This window comes from Strix uralensis, chromosome 4, assembly GCF_047716275.1.
Source record: "Strix uralensis isolate ZFMK-TIS-50842 chromosome 4, bStrUra1, whole genome shotgun sequence".
Classification (NCBI taxonomy): Eukaryota; Metazoa; Chordata; class Aves; order Strigiformes; family Strigidae; genus Strix; species Strix uralensis.
The window spans coordinates 107,600,466-107,619,694 of record NC_133975.1 but is presented as its reverse complement, the minus strand read 5'-3'; the positions used below and the strand labels follow the sequence as shown (position 1 = coordinate 107,619,694).

Genomic DNA, 19,229 nt, shown 5'->3' with positions numbered 1-19,229 from the left:
GACTGTTACCTAGGAACCACTGCATGCAGGGTAGGCAGCTGTGTTTCTTCTTCTTGCTGAGAAAGTTTTTCCTCTGCCAGTTCTTGAGAAAGATGAAAGCATCCCAGCATGCCCACCCCCCCTTTCCTGGTCTTCAGTACTGGCACTCACCTGTGGAATTTGTCCCTGGCTCACATGATGCAGCACTACGAAGGCTGTTCTGGAATCTGTTCAGTTGCCTTTCAGTGGAGGTCACCCTAACAGGTAAAAGCATCAAATTAGACAGGAATAAGAATGGATATACCAAGGAAGAATAAAAGTCTCAAAAAATTGAGAATTCTCTTAGTTTACATAATCTCACTGGGATTGTAGCTACGAAGCTGTGCCTGAACATGGTATGAAAAAAGCAGTGACAGCAACTGACTCCAAAAAGGCAGAGCAAGACAGAGAAACATTCAACCCACCAGCAAGACTCTAATGTGCCTAAAACTTAATTGTCCCACGTGACTTGGAAGCTGATTCTGGAGGATAAAGAAGATAGTAAATGGGATCGGACCACCAAAGCACAACTCCACTAGTAATGCCGTGGTCACCTTACTCCAGTAATTTGAAGTAAAATGATTAAGCAACCTTAGAACAGAAATGCACATGCGGGCAAAAACATGCTACATTCAAAAGTTAAGTCTTTGCATCTTGTCTCAGCAGAGACAGCTCATTTAGGCAAGATTTCTCACGTGTCTTGGAAACTGAGACCCACAGGATGCATTTAATCTCCAGCAGTCCAGTGCCAGTCCACAAGCAGATACTTTATGCTAATCTTCCTGCATTTATCTTAGCATTTGAGTTACAGCAAAACTATATTCTGTGGAGTACAACTGCACTTCCTTTAACTGTTATAAAGACTCATTACCAAACTGAGACCATACCCTCCTACATAAAAAATAAGTCTACTCACAGGGCAAGGTCAAGCTATACAGCTGTAATGATCTATTCTGTCCTTTAAATCTATACAACTGATCCATCTATTCCTGGTTTGTTCTCTCCTCCCTTATCCCTCCTTGCCTTTCTTCCTTCCTGCCCAACTGTATTCTGATCACTCTAGACTTCTGCATGTACACTCCTGTCTCTCTGCCAGAGTCCTCCTCTTTCACTCATTCAGCTCTGCAGTATTACACAGTTATTGTGAGCTCTTCTCCAGAAGAGCACTGTAATCTCCAATCCCCATGTGATGCCCTGATGACTAACAGACCCAGGCACACGTGTGCAGTTTCTACAGTTTTGTCTGAAAACTTTTGCTTTTGGATTTCAAAGTCAGCAAGCAAGTTGCCAGTAATCCAGGTGCTCCTGGCAACTAAAAGGCCAGTGAGGGACTCCTGTATTTTATCTCAGTTAGATTTTAGTGAAATAAATTGGAGTCCATACAAGAAGGGAGAGGGATGCAGGTATGACATTTGCAAAACACAACCCCTTACTTCAGCCAGTCATAATTTGAAATGCTATTGTCCAATGAGGTGCCTGTTTCTAGTTTATTGTCTCTTGGAGAGAATTTTGGATCTGTACTTATGGTTTTGTTTGCTGCTGATACTGCATGGTCCTTTTGGGAACTGAGAATCCAGATGGAGCTTTATGCTTCTTACACAGAGATTCCATGCTCATAATTAGCTTGTCCACTTTGTTAATGCAGCACAACTGATAGCCAAATTCAGCTCACCCTTCTGTAGGTAGAATGCAAGACTAGTGGTTGAAAATGTCATCAAGAATGCCGGCAAGTACAACAACAAAAAAAAACAGGACAGGGAACAGTTACACTTCTACCTTAAAGTGTGGTTTATGTTTAAAGAATCTTTCTCTCTACAGACTTGCCCATCTTCTGCCTACCCACAGCGTAACTCGATTCTTGCAGTTTCAACTGTTACCTCCACATAACTCATTCTCAGATCTATTTCTGGGTCATTGATCTCCCACCATGCTAAGCTCACCCCTCAAGTTCTCTCTGCTGTCCTGATGGAAGCTCCAGTGCCAGAACATATTCACTACTTAAACTGAGTTAATCCCTTTCTACTCTCTTCCTCCTTGAGTTGGCTGAAACCCTACTGCCTTTCTCAGTGTCCTACTTCTAATGTCTGTGTTGTTTTTGCTTCTACTTCTCCAATGCAATCCATTGTTATGTTGTCCATTTCTTCTTTTTCAATACCAACATAAACACTGTCCCTGCTGTCCCCTCCAGTTAAACATCTGTCACTGCCCTTTTCTACCTCTTATACAGCTAAACTCTCCTTGCAGCTGATACTGACTTCCTCCATTTAGGCATTAAACCAGCCCTAAGCTGCCCAGACTTGGACTGTAAATTTGGAGGATGCTCTTGTTCCACAGGTGACAAAGAAATACTTTCTTGACTAAATTTTGACACCTTTGTTTTTACAACCTATTCCTGGGATGCTATGAATGCATCTAATGGTCCAGGGGGAACAGGACTGACACAAACCAATTCACATCACAAAAAGTCCAGGTTTGACAAGAGGACAGCAACAGATGTGAAGACCCAGAGCCAGGGAGGCTTGTTCCTCTTTGTTGCTCTTGGACAGGGTATCTCCACATGTGTATCTGTGTGTATGATCTGAGGCTAGCCAAGGGCTAAAAGCTACAGGCCTAGTGAGCCCAGCTGTGTCAGGGTGTTAAATCAAGGCACGTCTCTCAGATGCACTACTTTTGCTGCCAAAAACGTCTAAGGGTCAGGCAGCCTGATTAACCCAGATGCTCAGGAGCTAAAAAAAACAAGCGTGCTGCAGTACAGCAGTAGCAAAAAAATGAAAGGGGTTCCAGTAACAGTTACATGCTCGCTCTCCTGCTGCCTGTCCTCTTTTCAGTGGGCACTCAGTTTGTATGTGTGATGTACCCATCTCACTTAAGACACTTCACGTGTGCCTATTAATAAGCACACATGGGCAAGACAGGATACAAACCAGAACCACAGCGCTTTTTACAGGGCTCACTCTGTGGCCATCATTCTACTTGTGGCATATTTGCCAGGCTTGGCCAGCCTGCCCTAGAACAGATGGCTACTGCTCTATCTAATTGCAGTCAGGACTTCATCCCACCATGGGATGGATTTCCTGAACCCTGAAGAAATGCATCCCCTTTACCCTATTTCTGTACTAGTTACAATAGAGCAGAACTTTGGCTTTTCTGCTGCTGGCACCATGCAAAGCAAATACACAGAAGAACAACAAGGTAGAAAGATTTTGTGCTGTGGTGTTGGAACGTGAAGGAAATGCTTGCTTCGAAAGGCTTCCTAAACATAGTTGTTGGAAATGACATTTACAGAGAATTTACATTTACAGGAAATTATGCCATGTTGATCAACATCCCCAATAGTTTGTGATGTTCCCGTCTACTGCTGGTAAACTCTGTGATCTTCTTGGGGTCTCCCTCTCCCTGATAACATCTTAAATTATATGCTCCCTTTCTCTACCTGGCATTTCCTCTCTTTATATACAGTGGTCTAACACTGACAGCTGAATTTTTCTGAGATTTTTTTTTGACTGATAGTTCTGTTCACAGGCTATTCAAGGCCTTGTTCTACTAATACTGTCATAGTTAGAGAGCAAGTTTCTGAAAAGTTACTGTAGGAATGATAGCGCAGAAATTTGTATTTATTGTGACTTAGTCATTTCTAAAAGCAGAAAAATTTTCTGTCTACCACCTGTACAAGTTCACTCTGGGTTCTGACAGTTGAGCTAATATATTTTTCTACTTTGCATGCTGTCATCTGTAACATGAAGATTCAATACACCAAATGCTGCTTCCAGGGACATCTGCTTCATTCCACAGCTTACAAATACTGTATCTGTGATCTCTGTCTCAAAATGTTGCTCTCAGCTATCAGCAGGTCTCTTTATGGTTCACAGACCAGCCAATAGTAGTGGCAACATGAGCAGTGGAAAGGACACAGTCTGACTCTTGGAAAGAAAGAACTGTTTGTGTTAGCTGTTCAAAAACTATCTTTCTACTTGTGATATGAGCACATTTAATCAAACCTATGAAGCCCCATGAGACCATTTTATGGGGCTACATTTCAGCATAGAGCTACATATTAAACCATTTCTCCCAGTTAGAATTTTTCCACACCTTAATATGGGCCCCACTTTTCCACTCTGTTAGCTTAAGCAAGGAGTCTGCTTTGGACACAATCCATTATAAAGTCAACCTACCACCTTTTACAAGTTGAGAGACTGAGAAAACAAGAGAAGCCAGGAATCAAAAAGACAAGACTGAATTGTCTGGTTGTTCCACTACTTTTTTCCTTTATGTTTTAACCAGGGAAATGTCCAAGTTACTAGATAGTTTCTGAATTAGTCAGTAATGTTCATCTTCAGCATCTCATTCTGTTTGTAGTTGAGTTTTCTACTTCTTTTCTTCCTCTTCTGGAAGACACGTGTGCTGGCTGGGAAAGAATTGATAATGAATGCAAGGAAGAGACAGGTCAAAGAGACAAAGTTGATTTTGGTTTGTCTTCACAGTCCAGTCTCTGGAGAAATTCTACAAACAACTTTAAAAAGATGATCTTTATTAAGATGTTAAACAAAAGCCAGGCAGTGCAAGAGCAGACAGAGAAATAAGGTCTGGCTTACTGAAATATATGGGGAAAAAAAGACACAAGAGCTTTAACAACAGAGTGGGATTAGTTTCAGTGAGTCTTGTGGAAATAATATATAGCACTGAGATCTTCTTTGAGGAAAGAGATCAGGAAAGCAGCCAACAAGTATTAGGGGGTGAGAGTGGGCAGCAAATCAAAAATGGCCTGACAGAGAAATGAAGCAGCCAAAAAGCCGAAATTAGACTAGATGTTATGGAGAGGGATATTTGCCATGTCATAACATGTCCCACACTGCAAAAGTACAACAAAGGTGCCACAATGCAAGCATCCTGACAAACTGAAGAAAATACAGTAAATTCAAGAAATTAAGGACTTGTCAGGTGGAACTACTATCTGAGGTTAATAAAACCTCAACAAGTCTAAGCAACATTAGGAAACTCCAAGAAGTAGAAGGATATTCAAAAGATGGAAAGTATTTGCAAGGGAAAGTGTTTAGGGTGGTTCAGGAAGGAGGAACAAGGTACAACAGGATGAAACAAAGGAAAAATTCAGATTGCACATCATAAGAAACTTTCTGATAATAAGGTTGTCTAGATTCTTAAATAATCTTCTGTAGCACATGGAGTTTCTGCCACTGGAGTTTTTTGAAAACAGACTACACACACTGTCCAAGAATACTTTGTACAGAATAACCAGGGACTGTAAAGAACAGGCTGGAGCACACAAGACGTCATCTTCTCTAACCTATATTCCTTTGACACAGAGGCTTCTCTCCATTCACTCTCCTCTGTCAATGCATCTCTGGTCTTTTCTGACAACAATGAATGGAATAAATTAGACTGAGGCATAGCAGTTTTTTTAAATGATCAGCTCTCAGTATGCTGGAAATATAGCCGGGCACTGCTGTTTTCTATGTAAGTGAAAAAATGTTACTGCAAGATCCCATGAATGGCAAGAATGGGTTTGGAGCCTCGTGCTGGAGACTGAAAGGCAACTTGGAAAGTATTTCCGGAGTGGCTCCTTGCAGCCTTCAATACTTGGATTTGTTTTCTGAAATTCTGAAGGAATCTTTTGCTTTTTTTCCCCCTTCTGTGCATTTTTGGTGCTGAACTTTTTCCGGTTTTCCCACACTCCTGCCTGTCACAGAGCAGAAACCACAAAAATGCAGCAAACTCAAGTCTGTCCAAGGAGCTGCAATTCCATCTCACAAGGATAAACATTTCCTCTGCCAAGAAGTGAGCACAGCACACCGGCATCTTCAAATACTGCTGCCCGGCAGAGAAGCCCACTGACATAGTCTGTCACCTGTACTAACATGAGCTACCCAACATAAAAGAAATCAGATAGCAAACCCACCAGCATATACCTGCCAGACCTGATGCTCTCATCTGCATTTGCTGAGTTGACAAAGTCTACTAACATTTTGTTTTCTTTTTAAATAGTTTTGGGGGATTAATTCAGTGTGCTATCTCCTAAGATAGCAAGAATATAGGCAGGAAATACACAAGCTTCCCCAAAGCAGTTCTGTCCAAGCTCCTTAAATACTTGCAGTTCCAGATTTGATCCACGCATGCTGACAGTGCCCTAGCATCTTCATAAGGCATCTTTCATCAGGAATCTTTTAGTAAAACTTCTCTCTTTAAACAGGAAGAGAATCCAGAATCAGGAAACCTCACAGGAACCTGCTCTGAAAGCTTTACAACTCTTCTGGCTGTAGAGTAAGTATAAGGGAGGAAGTTATGAATGCAATTTTTGCCCTTCAGTATTCAGGGGAGAAACGAGTCTGAGGATATATGAAGAAAAACCTGATGAAGGGTTTAGTCTAAAGCAGTTCTGTCATTTAAGAGGGGATAAACAGATAGCTGAGGAAGCTACCAAGACAGGTAAAGGATAAGAAGAAAACCCAGAAGTCTTTCTCACATTCTCCTATAATGCACAAAAGACGCACCAAGAAATGGAAAGGAAGGAAACTTACATTTCAGTAAGCAACATTTTATGGTGAATTTTTTTTTTTGTTTTTAAAGATAACAGACACCAAATCCATCTACCTTAGAGTGGCAAGCACTATATAACAAAAAGCTTAGTAAAAGTTAAAAGTAGAATTTCTACAGATAATGAGGAAAGCTATCATTACATTAGGCACAATATAAACACTTTAAATTAAATAAACACTTGTGCTTGAAGGCATAAGTCAATCATTGTATGTTAAATTTATGGGGAAACTTGGCTCAAGGACAGATTATTTGTTAAGGATATCGTATTTGGAGTTTCTTTTTTGACAGCCTCTTCTGACCCACCAGATTCTAGCCCCCATCAAAAATTAAACATGGAAGTGACTCAAGTCCCTAAACATAGATGTACAGTACCATACTTGGTACTCTCAATTTATTTGACACATCTGCATGGGACTGGCAGATACAACACAAGACCTACAGAAGACTTGTGCTCATCTGGAACAGCAACTGGAGGTCAGGTGGAATAGCCCTGGGCATCCAAAAATGTCACTAGCAACCTGTACTTGGGTAACTGAATCCCACCCTGGATCAGATACTTCTCTGATTCAATCTGGCAGTTCCCCTGTCCTTAGGTTTGTATAGTGTTGCAGTCTTAGCTGCCTTACCATTATGAAACATGAAACTGCAACACAGTGCACACCTATTTCAGTACACACAGCTCAGGGTATTCTGAGATTTATCTTGGATGGCACAACCAAGAAGATCCACGTCAGTCACATGTAGACAGGTTCTTCTCTGATATTCCTTCTTGGGGGAACCAGTGCCAACTCCCTGTTGTGGATAGGAAGAGATGAAACTTACTTGGAAATCCTCTGGGCTGCCACCTTTCTGACCACTGCCTGCCTGTGATTTGCTGGAGGCTTTGGAACCAGCTGAGAAGACGTACTCTGGGATGGCATCACTTTGTGCAAACTGGTTGCCTTCAGGATACTAGAAGTAGCACCTGATGTCTTGCAGGCATCAGAGCCAGATGGCATAGATATATGGCTGGTGCTGGATTGTGAGGAGTTGGCAGAGAGAGCCTGGTAAAAAACAAAACAAAAAAACCCAACTATAGTAATTGATGATTACCTCTCTGAATACTGCTGAGAGATGATGGAGGTGGGTGACATTTTTGTGAGGGATAATATCTGCTTGGTGAAGACAACCCCAGGGCTCCAGGGACAGTCCCATGCATAAAAAGAAGAGTTAAGTGTTCAAGTCAGTGAAATAGTTTTTAGAGCTGAACTTTATACCCTTGGAAGGTGGGACTAGCTTCTAGGAAGGCAGACAAGATCATTACTGCCACAGAATGATACTATTCTGGATTTAAAAACAAAAAAGAGGTTCTATCCTCTATCTAACCTTGCAGTGGGCTCTCATCCACAAAGAAGTAAAGCTTTTATTGCTTTGACTGAGTTTCTGCATTTATCTTGTTAAATTATTCTTTGTGTGGGAGGTGGGATTGAGACACAGTCCTAGGGAAGAAAAAGGTTATGAGGAAGATGTTACAATGCCAGTTCTTCAGTCTAACCCTGTAAGTGCTTAGAATAACAGAACGGCTCTAGGGTACCTTCTCTGAAAAAGGGACTTTGGGTCAGCAGCTGACAAAAAGGAAATCCCCAGTAATACCAGGGAACAGAAAATGTTTCTATTCCTATAGCAGGTGGGAAAGTAAGTACATAGGAGATCTATCATAGGAAACAAAAGAATCTGCATGCTATGAGACACTGGAGAACTGAGCAGTGGACTGGCAGAGCAGGGAGTGGGGAATAGTTCCCTATGGGAGCTCTGCAAACCGCTCAACTCTTTTCAGAAAGGAGCAACCTGCTGGGAGTTCTGCCTTGTCTTTCCTCGAAGTCAGTCAGATTCCCAGGGCAAAGAGGCAATACCATAACCGTTTAGTTTGGCAGCTAGAGGTCAGTGATAGGAGATGAGGGGAATAGCTGGGCATTCGCCAGTCACCTCAGCATGACCCTGGGAGCAGTGCCCTTCACTGCATTTGTCCTCAGTTTCTTCTCTGGTGAAAAACACACAAAGCCACAGCAAGTGGGCTCCAGGCTCCAGAGAAAACCACAGTCTGGGGCTGGCTGAGTCTCAGCACACAGACAGGAAAAGCCCCTCTCCCCCGCAATTCTCTGGCAAATGGCAAGGCAGTGGTGTGTGGGAAGGCATTTCTGACAGGCAGAGCTCTAGGGAGAAAAGGAAGTGCAGGAGCCAAAACAGGCCTGTTTCCTAACTAGAGCTCACTGACATGATGCCCTTGAGTTCCCAATCCTTCTTAACCTCTCCCTTCCCTGAGGCTCTACCTTTCAGACTGAATTTTTTGCAGCTTTCAGATTTTGAGTAAGTAGTTGGTACAAGTGCAGAAGTCTGGAAAATAGCCCACCTCCTCCCAGCAAAACAAACTAAAATGGAACTTGGTTTAGTCTCTTGCACCTTAGAGTCTGACACATTATGGGGTTGGGATGGAGACCCTCAAGTCACTGCACCCCCTTCTTATTCAGAGATGACATTTCATTGTGCTCTGTTTGATATTACACATATTTCCTGTAAGTTCTTTTTCTTGTTATTAGAATCACTAAGATCCTGGAGTCCACAAAGCATAGTCTTAACCCCTTCCCTGTGTTAACATGCATTGGCAAGGAGGTCCATCACTCTGAAGAAACAACAAGCATGGATGCTCTAACAAAGTCTGATCAGCAAAAGCTGGGCTGAGACCTGCCTAAAGAAAGATCATGGATGTTTTTCTTGGGGGTAACGGGCTTCCAAAAAGGCCTTTGTCTCCATGCTGTGCTGAGATTTTGGCTGCCTTCCAGACAAGGATGGGGAGACTGGAAGCTGACACGGACCAAGGCTTCTGGATTCAGCTACAAAGCCTACTGCCCTGCTGTGAACTCCATGGGGACAGGACAGGAAACCAGGAGAAGCTACTGTGCAAATAAAGAGGGCAGCTGGGGAGAGCAGAGCCTGACCACACAAAGGAGGGGTTGGGAAGAGATTTCAGCACATCCAAAAAGTAGGAGACAGACCTCATCACTCAGGATTCTGAAGGCTCAGGGTCTAGGGAGAGCAGAAGCCTAGACAAACCCTGACAGAGGCAGTCCTGAAGCAGGTAGCACCCTACAACTACTGCTGCTGCAAGTAAAAAACTTTGAACCACACCTCTCAGGCTGGCAGATTTAACTTGATGTTGAGGACACATTTGCTTACCTGACAAATTCTTAGGGTTATAAATCTGAAAAATACTTAGAACACTGTGAGACCTCTTAGCTAAAAATCATATAAAGCACTAGTGAGTTAATTCTCTTGCATAATTCTCTGGGGAGGTAGGACAGCATTAACCCTGTCTTGCACATGAAGAATGTTAGCACTGACAGAGAAAATGATTTTCACTAAGCCACAGACTGAAGCAATATGAAAAGCTAGGTTGAGAGCTCAGAGAAGATCTGAACTCCCAATTCCATATTTGCCTCATTAGATTACACCTCTCCTTGCTTCCACATCTACACATGAACACCATACACAAAATGTTATCTGTACAAAAATAGTAGGTTTTAATTAGAAAAATCTCAACATGTACAGCTTGTCAGTAAGGACAATGCACATTTAAGAGTATTAGCCAGTAGCAGCTGAGCTCGGGCTGCTCATGATTAAAAGCAGGGAGGTAGTGTAGTACTTTGAAGAAAAGCAGATACATTAATGATCTTCAAAAACAGAAGGAATGTTCCTGGCACTTACCATCCCTGTATCTAACACCCATCCCTAGCACAGTAACGGAACAAATGTTGCAAGCGAAAACATGTTCATTCTGTGACCAGAGGAGGTAATGAAGCTCATTTCCTGTGAATCTGTCTTGGGGCTGAATCTTACAGTATCTAATATAAAGCATGCCCCAGATTATGCCTCCATTCATGGGTTTGGGGCATTCTTATGTTGATTTTCTGCTGTTTAATTAGGAGTGGCCTCACACTACAACCTTTGCCTTAATGGGAACAGTAGTTGAATCCCCTTTCCAGCTATGTAGCTCTTTATTTTCATGAAATTTATATGAAACATAGTTCTGAGATTTCTATCCCATAGTCACTCAGTTTAAATGGGATCAGTAAGTCTCAAAATGATGAGAGACTCAGCAGTGTATGAGAACTAACAGACAGATGCACATACACACATGTACTGCATAAAGATCTGTGCAGCTAGTTCCAAATCACTAGTGCTGGAAACTGAGATGTTTATAAGCAATAAAAAATGACAAGGATTTAAGTTTAAAAAAAAAAAGCAAACCCATCAAAATATAAACCACCACTTTTAGAAAAGCAACTGCATTGCAGATGACATTGCAAAAATACAGAGAACTAAAAGGCTTGGAAGATGTTTCGAGTCATATAAATTGTTTAGTGGAGATTCTTTTGAACGTATATTAATGCACTCAGTTAAATCAGTTTGGATACCCCAATCAGTTGAGTTGAAAATCCACAAAGTGGTAATAAAGAACAGGCTCAAAATGTACTATTAACTGCCATAGTGTTAAACTGCAGTAAGAGGAGCATCTTGGGGTCATCAACAAATTTAAAGAAGAGCAAATTCATTATATGCACAGACTGTCCTGAAACATATCTTCCTTGGTAAATTCTTCCAAATGAGACTAAAATATACTACAATAAATTGACTTGGTGCCATCTCCTTTGTTTCTCTTTTGGTACTGCGAGCTCTCTGGGGCAAGGATTGGTCCATATCGTTGTATTGGAAAGATACTTAATACATCTGGGTATTACCATAATTCTAGTAATAGTGACAGGGTCAGAAACATGGGGACAAAATTTCAGCTGGTATAAATCAGACTACTGCTTTCAGAACAGTTGTTCTGCTTTACTTAGACTGAGACTTTGACTCATCAGTATCACAAGACTCAAATAGGAAAAATAGCAGTTAGCACATTCAGTGGGAAAATAATCTGAGGGAGAAAGCTGCAAAACAAGAATGAACAAGAGACTGGAGGGGAAGAGAGACTGCAAATCTGACAGTAGTCCAATATCTAATAGTTTAGAAAACACTTTAATGATGTTTAAGGCTGCATTCAAAGAGACTGTCCTCAGGCAGGAATAATGTAGTTCTAGGAATACTAGAGATATTATTCTGGATACTCAACATTCCCAGTCAGATCTAAAGAAACTGTAGGGAATTCAGAAGATGGTCACATACATTAAAAGAAAAAAAATTTTGCTGAACTTCATAAAATGAAAAATATTTCACAGAACATACCATTTTTAAATGATTGAGAGAAGAATTATTTAAGATTAACTTAGTCCAATGTTTTATAGCATAAAATCTACTTAAACTTCTGATTGAAAATGTGATCATAACTGACGACACAACTCATTAACGTGATTTATGTCATCTTTAACATGAGCTTTTTTGATATAAGCAGGACTGATGGGGACCATTCCACTATACAACTGTACTTTTCTTGTTTTAATTTACCTTTTTTCCCCATGTGAAATGTTTGGCATAAGATTCTAAACCCCGTAGATACTAGGCTAAGCAGACAGATCGTAGCCACATAGAGAAGAAGGAACCTCCCTAACAGCTAATGGCATCTTTCCAGTACAGGAAACAATTAGAGAATAAACAATGATGGTACATTAACTGCCTTGCCAGCTGCAGCAGTGATACCAACATCTAGGTCATAATGTGTCACATGAAGTCTCCTTTAAACATTAAAAAAATACTGCTATAAGCCCATTTTTCTTGTCTTTTGGTTTGATTTTGCAGTTCTTGTTCCTTGATTTTGTTGTTACCAGATTTAAGCTTTTTGTGTCCACTTTCAAACTCTGCCCCTTTCTGGTTTTTTCCTCTTTTCTCAGGCTCTGTATTGTCTCTGTTCCTGGGCCCTGTTACTGCATCAATTTGTTTGTCAGATTCTCATCCAGTCAGTTTGGTGTTTTTATTTTTGTCCAGGGAATGAAGTACCTACTCTGGCATCAAAGACCTACTTCCACCATACTACACTGCATGAACTAACTTCCACATACAATGAGTGAAAACTGGTTATTATTCCTCTTTCTCCACCTACATAGTATTTATTTGCTATTCTGCAAGTTGTTAAATGCCTGGAGGAAAAAATCATGATTCTTAAGTGTCTGGAAAGTGCTGAAGCACGAGTGGGTGCTGCCACAAAGGGGTATGCAATAAGCCTTATTAAGATACCTCCACTGCATGGCAGATGAGAGTATTCCTATTACACAAATACTTGACTAGGAATTTCCATGCTTTCCAACACATCCATCTCATCTCCAACATATCGAACTGCTTAACGTACAGGCAGAAGCATTTGCCTGTGTTAATCATGGTGCTTCTGTTACTTGTTCACATGCTATCCATGTACGTATGACTAGTCCATTTGTCACAGAGAGAAGGGAAGACTGGCATCTAGTCATGTTGTATGGTCATGCCATACTCAGGATGTGCCTTGAGATATATTAATAAATGCACTTCAGCTACTGACAAATGGCTAGCCTGCCTTCCAACTGTAACAAGAACTTGAACAATCAGATGAAACAGGCTTGAAGATATCCTGCATGCATTTCCCAAAGTAGAGAGATCATGACACTCTTTCAAGTGATAGGCTTTCATTTTTGGGGATATATTTCTTCTGTTGTGAGAAGGCTGAGAAACTTGAATGTAGCAGGCAAGACAACAAAGGATGGAGCAGATCTCAGTATGTGGGAAGGAACAGAAGGGAAAGAGCAGGCAATGGGAGATAGGTGGCTTAGGTGACAGTGACTAGGAAATGTGGTAAAGCCATGCAGGCTAGGATAAGTTACATCAACTGTGGGGAAAAAGAGAGGGCGAATGATGGCAGCAGGAAAAGGTGGGGTGGACGTCAAAGCAGTGTGAGTGGGAAGGAGATGTAGGGCAGGGAGTGTGTAAGCAGCAGAAAAGAGCAGGCAGTTCGTGGAAAGACAAGTCAAAGGACTGAAGTCTGAGAAGCTAACTAGCAGAAGGAAGAGGTCAGTGACAGGAAATTAGAGAGAGAGCAGAGGATAGATAGATGAAGATGAGGGTAGTGCAGTGACTGGGAGGGGCATCAGAGGATTGGTGCAACTGTGACTGGAAGGGGTGGTCTGGCTGGCTCCATACAATGTCTAGTGGGAGAGGAAGTGTCCAAGAGACAATCATTTTATTAAGATCTGGTTTTCACTGCAGAAAGTCTGAAAGCCCCCATGTTCAGCAAATACCTTTCTTCATTAATGGCAACTTCAGTGCAGCCTGAGCCCTGCGGCATGGCAATGGCCTCAATACTGCAACTCCAAACTGCTTGGCTTAGAAGGAGAAGGGAGGGAGAGAAAGGAGGGGGACTTTGTGGGGGTGAGAGGAGGTTTAACAAAGAATCACTTTAACAGAAACTCCTGAGTAATGGCTCTGCCCCAGGCCAAGAATAACATCAGCTCAATGTCAGCAATTAGAAGAGGGCTCAGCCAGGCCCCATGGCCAGCTCCAGCCTCCTCACAGTCACAAGCCAGCTTCCAGTCCTTTCCTGAGCTCACGAACAGCCAGAGCTGCCCACCCAGAGCCCCTTGGATGGAGATGAAAGGAAGACCTCCTGCTCAGAGGGAGAGCAAGAAGACTGTAGGTGAGGGAATTTGGGAATGGAAACTGCATGGCTAAGTGAGGGCCTTGAAAGAAGGAGTGCAAGGAGCAAAGGCAGAAGGGCTCCCAGAAAAGAATGAGGGCAGTTTGCCTATAACCTATTCTCAAGGACCCTAAGTGACTCCTCTGCTTCACAGGAGGGAAAGTGGGTGTTCAGAACTCCACATTAGCTCTGTTCACGGTTTTGTTCAAGTCCAGTCCTGCCAGACTGCCCAGCAAATAGCTCCTTCCTAATGGAGACCAATCTCTTCTAAGTGAAGGCTTGTTCACCCAAACACTTCCTTCTTAAGGGAAGCCTTTTGGACATCACCCAGAAGAAAGAACAAGCCTCTCCATGATAATAAAGAAAGGTAATGAGTATCAGTGAACTCATCGTAACCTTAGAAAATTCCCCAGGCAGGATGAAAATGCTATTCCAGACACAGTGGTCCACCCTTGGCATCTAGGTGTCATCCAGAACATCAATAATACAAACCCTTTTTCATATTTCCTCTAGCCCTTGGACATTTAGCCCATCTTTTCTCCTTGCAATTGTAACAAAGGAGTCATGTATCCATCAGACAGGTCCATGCAAAGCAGTGAAATATCTTAAATATGGCAATAATAAAACACGTTCGAGGCCTCAAAAAGATTTCAGGGTTGCTGAGAAAATTAGCATCTGGCATCAGGGTCAGTGGCCATGCCTCCTGCACACTGAAGGCTCTTAAAAGAAATTAATACATCTCTTCAAAAGAATGAAGATTCTCCTAAATAATTTTTGAGTCCTCTTAGCGTACTGCTCTTTCAATAACTGCATCATATGAGGAGACATCCAGGAGGAGAATTTAGCCAAGATGAAGCCTTGATGGGGTCTGTTTGCCACAGAGGACACAGTTGCTAACACAATTTCAAGACCCTGTGTTTAGAAACACTGAAATACAACAGTGACCCAGCTTGAAGCACTACCCAAGAAGAACTCAAGTCAAAGCAAGAACATATCATCAGTGATGAGATTAAGTGACAAAAAACTGTGGAGACTGTAGACAGTTCTAAGGCTGTCTGAGGCGCTATAAGGGTCTAAGGTGCTTTTCTGCACCCTGAACTAGTGCAGAAAAGAAAGCAGTGGCATGCCAGTAGCCAAATGGAAGAGGATGCCAATGCAGTGGAAGAAGCCATTGGGAACTACAGCATCAAAATGCTATCAAAATCACTACAGGTAGCATCAGTTTTGTTGCAACTCACTTGAAGAGATACTTCCTTCACAAAAGTTGTGCCATATGTACTGGCTCTGGGTTGGTTCTGCACATCTAAGACTCAGTCAGCACTGCTACATCCCAGGCAGGAATTTTCTTAGTTACCTGGTGCCGGGCTTGGCTTTGCTCCAACAGCTGTCGTGACTGAAGTTTCTGCTGCTGAAGTTGCTGCACAGCAAAATGGAGCTGATAATTGGGATGTGTCAGAGGACTCTGTGTCACCTTGTTGCAGACACTGTTCTCCATCTCTCCTTCCCAGGCAAAACGATGATTCTCTGGAGCCCTAAGAAAAGAAAAGCCATGATGTTTTCACCACTCTGCATATAAGGACTTCTGCTTACACGGCACTGCTGCTTCCTAAAAATCCCCTTAATACTTAGCCAGCTATGAATTTGTATTAAGTGGCTCAAGCAAGCACAACACCTGCTAGAGGTGCCATGTGCCAACTGCCATCTTGCTAAGGAGTTTCTTGAATTCCAGGATGGGACTATATTACTAGCTATAACACCATGCTTTAGGAGAACAAAAGAAAAGAGAAAAAAAACCACTCTAAACTGCAGCATGTCTGTGGCTGATTAGCATTGAAGAGAGGCAAAGTTGCAGAAGGACGAGAGCTAAGGATTCCTATCACTAATGAGATAATTATTTATTTGGATTTGTAGAGACTTTGTTAATGCACTAACACAAGGCTTACACCAAGTACACGCTGCAGTGAGGGTGGAATAGAAGACAGACATGCAGTACAATATCCACAGAGAGGCTAAAGGACTGGTAGGGTGAAGTTGCAACTGGGGCACATATTGACTCCATCAGTAACAATCCAAAAGGCCTGAGGGGACTGAAGACAGGCTCATTTCTTTCATCATCAGAGTAATGCAAGCCTTTCCCAGAGGAGAAAAGGCTTCCTGCAAAGAGGCAGGAACTCTTACAACCCAGGCTTATACAGTGGGAGTTCAGCTGTGGCCTGCAACATGATAAGTACCAACAGGAGCTCCCTGGCTTGCTTTGAAGTTTGTAAGCCTCAGCTAGAAGGCAGCACCAACACACTTCTAACACAAAGCCGAGGGGCTTTGCAAAGAGCAGGTGTCAGACTGACAGGACCACAAGGTGTCCTGAGGAGGCTACAATGGCCCAGCAACTCATGCATCCTGTGCTCACAAGACAGGATGCCATATGACCCACTGAATCCTCACACTCTGGCTAACAAAACCTTCAGGCCTCAATGCCTGAGCTTTCCAAGTTTCTGCTGATCTCTGTCATGTTTCTCTCAGTCACTCCTTCCAAATATTTCCTTTGGATCCCCAGGGCAGACTTCCCTTGTATTTCCTATGCATGTCATAAGTAACTGGGACATAAAAGACGCTTGGTGTCTTTTACACTTCATACCACGGTTCAGAGTGTAGGTCATGGTTTTGGCAAGGGAGTTAACTGCAATCTCCTTGCTTCAGGATCCTATCAAAACTTACAACCTAGATTCTTTACACATGTCACAGCTTCCCTTAAATATGTTGCACCTTCCTGCACAAGCTCCATCATCACAGCAAACCCTTAAAATATTCAGAAGGATGTCTCAAACAAGACCAGAAGCACCTGCCAGCCCTATGTACTCTCCCTCAAAAATAACCTAATGCATCACTTTCAAAGCAAATTGAGGACAAGCACTCTAAACACTAAAGGATCACTCTCCATACTCAGCTCCTCAGCAACAGAGGAGTAAGACAATCCAGCGGAAAAGGAGTCCAGCTGTCAACATCTCCACCCTGCATCCTCTGGGCCTCCTCCTGCTTGGAGCACCACTACCACTTTTACTGTTATGGGCCACTGGCTGTAGGTAGCCTTCTCTAGACTTCTCTGTTCAAGGATCCCACCCATGCTTCCTCAGTCCTTTGCTTCCACTGTACCCCAGTGCAACACTGGATAAATGACTCTCACTCCCTGCTACCTTTTGCTACAAGATTCTCAGATTTTCGGTTCTTCTCCTTTTACCAGTGCTTGGAAAAGTGACAACTGTAATGTTGCTGACTGTACGCAGGCCTTGAAACCCAAGTTGTATAGCTCCAAATCTGGCTTTGTGGTTAACCTCAGGAGAGCTGCTTCCCTCTTCTGAACCTGCCTTCTCCCTTCTGCCCCATTACTGGGATCATGATCCTCTACTACTGTGGTTTTACCTGCAGTTGCTCAGCTCTGGATTCATGGATGCATGTGTGCTGCTGGCCTCCCAGCACCATCCCCAGGTGCCTCCTTTAAAGTTTAAATTAAAAGGAGGACATGACAAGGCACAAGGAATCTTTGAAACCATCCCCACCTGCCTCCTCTCCAATCCCACCAGTTCACCACATGGGTTATCAGCAGGTTGCTGTCACCTGACTCAACTGCCATCCCAAGAGTAATATCTGCTCCTTCCACTGCATAGATACAGACTCCATCATCCATTCTGATGTTAAAACTCATTGGACTTTTCCCTGTGTGAAGCAGCTGGAGTCTCTGTTACCCCTGCAGTAAAGTCAGGTCATGCCGACAGCTGAAAAGCACAAAGGACTGTGCTGGGTCTGGGATGCACCCTTTGAGAGATAGCTGGGGGTTACTGCAGACCAGCCCTTGAAACAAACATCAGCTGCACCAGATACAAAGTTGAAGAGCATTCAGAAGCTTCATCAAAGTCATGTTAGTGGTCAGTAACAGCCTGATTAATTCCTCATCAGTACTACTGAAAGATTATGATCTTCAGTACCTCTGTTTCAAACTAAACAACTGTATTTGTCTATCTGCCTAGAGTAATTTTTTTCACACCAGCAATTACTCAGTTGAGAAAATTTGGTAAGTTCATTCAAAATGCTCCTAAATAAAAGTAAGCCAACATAGGATAAGAGGGTTACCTCTCATGGATTTCATAACTAGTTAAAACACATGAAACCAGAGCTAGAGTAAATGGACAGTTTCCACAATGGAAGGAGATTACCACTGAGGTCTCGCAAGAATTTGTGCTACAGTCTCTGCTGTTCAGAACATTTATAAGTGATCCGGGTGAAAAAGAGTGAAATGAAAAAAAGTTTGCTGCTGAGAAAAGTCACTGAGAAGTGTGAAAAAAACACCACATTACTGAATGATCGGACATTTAACTGGTAGATGACATTCAGTTTAATAACTACAAAGTCATGTACCTAGGGAAACACAATCCTAGTTTTACACAATGATGGACTTTAAACTAGTTATTGCTATCCAGGAAGGAGACCTTATAACTATATCTATATAGTTTTTCTATGAAAATATCACTAAAATACTCTCAAAAAGCAAACTCAGTATTAGGAATTATTAGGAAAGGCATAGGGAACAAAACCAAGAACACTACTATCCTACCATATAAACCAAAATTGCATCCATCTCCTGCATACTGAGGATAGTTCTAACCCCTGTCCCTCCTCCCTTCTCAAAAGCATACAGTAGAACTGGAAAAAGTACAAAGAAATGCTGTACAGATGATCAAAGGTATGGAACAGCTTATATATTGAGAAATGACTAAATAAATAAGGACTCTTCAGCCTGGAAAAAGGACAACCGAAAGGAAATATGAAAAATACCTATAAAATAATGAGCTTCAGGGAGAAGGAGAATAGGGAACAATTACTCACCTCTCATGATACAAGACATAGGAAAAACCAAATGAAGTCATCAGGTGGGCAGGTTAAAACAAACAAAAGGAGGTAGTTTTTCTCATAACACATAATTAAACTGTGGATGCCTTCTTACTATGGGAAGCTAAGGATGCCAAAAATTTAC

General features: G+C 42.3%; 1 protein-coding gene across 7 annotated transcripts in view; it reads right to left on the bottom strand.

The window, feature by feature from the left end:
* Nucleotides 1–19,229, bottom strand: part of TTLL5 (tubulin tyrosine ligase like 5) — a 143,154-nt gene that overhangs the window by 13,970 nt on the left and 109,955 nt on the right. For 4 of the 7 annotated variants that reach the window (XM_074868436.1, XM_074868440.1, XM_074868437.1 and 1 more), the window contains 3 exons: nt 15,558–15,735; nt 7,393–7,613; nt 151–236 (listed from right to left, as the gene is read on the bottom strand). In XM_074868436.1, the coding sequence (XP_074724537.1) occupies nt 151–236; nt 7,393–7,613; nt 15,558–15,735 (485 nt within the window). Of the gene's footprint in view, nt 1–150; nt 237–4,296; nt 4,424–7,392; nt 7,614–15,557; nt 15,736–19,229 lie in introns of those variants that run through there. The other 3 variants (XM_074868438.1, XR_012628920.1, XM_074868442.1) reach the window with 3 other exon arrangements.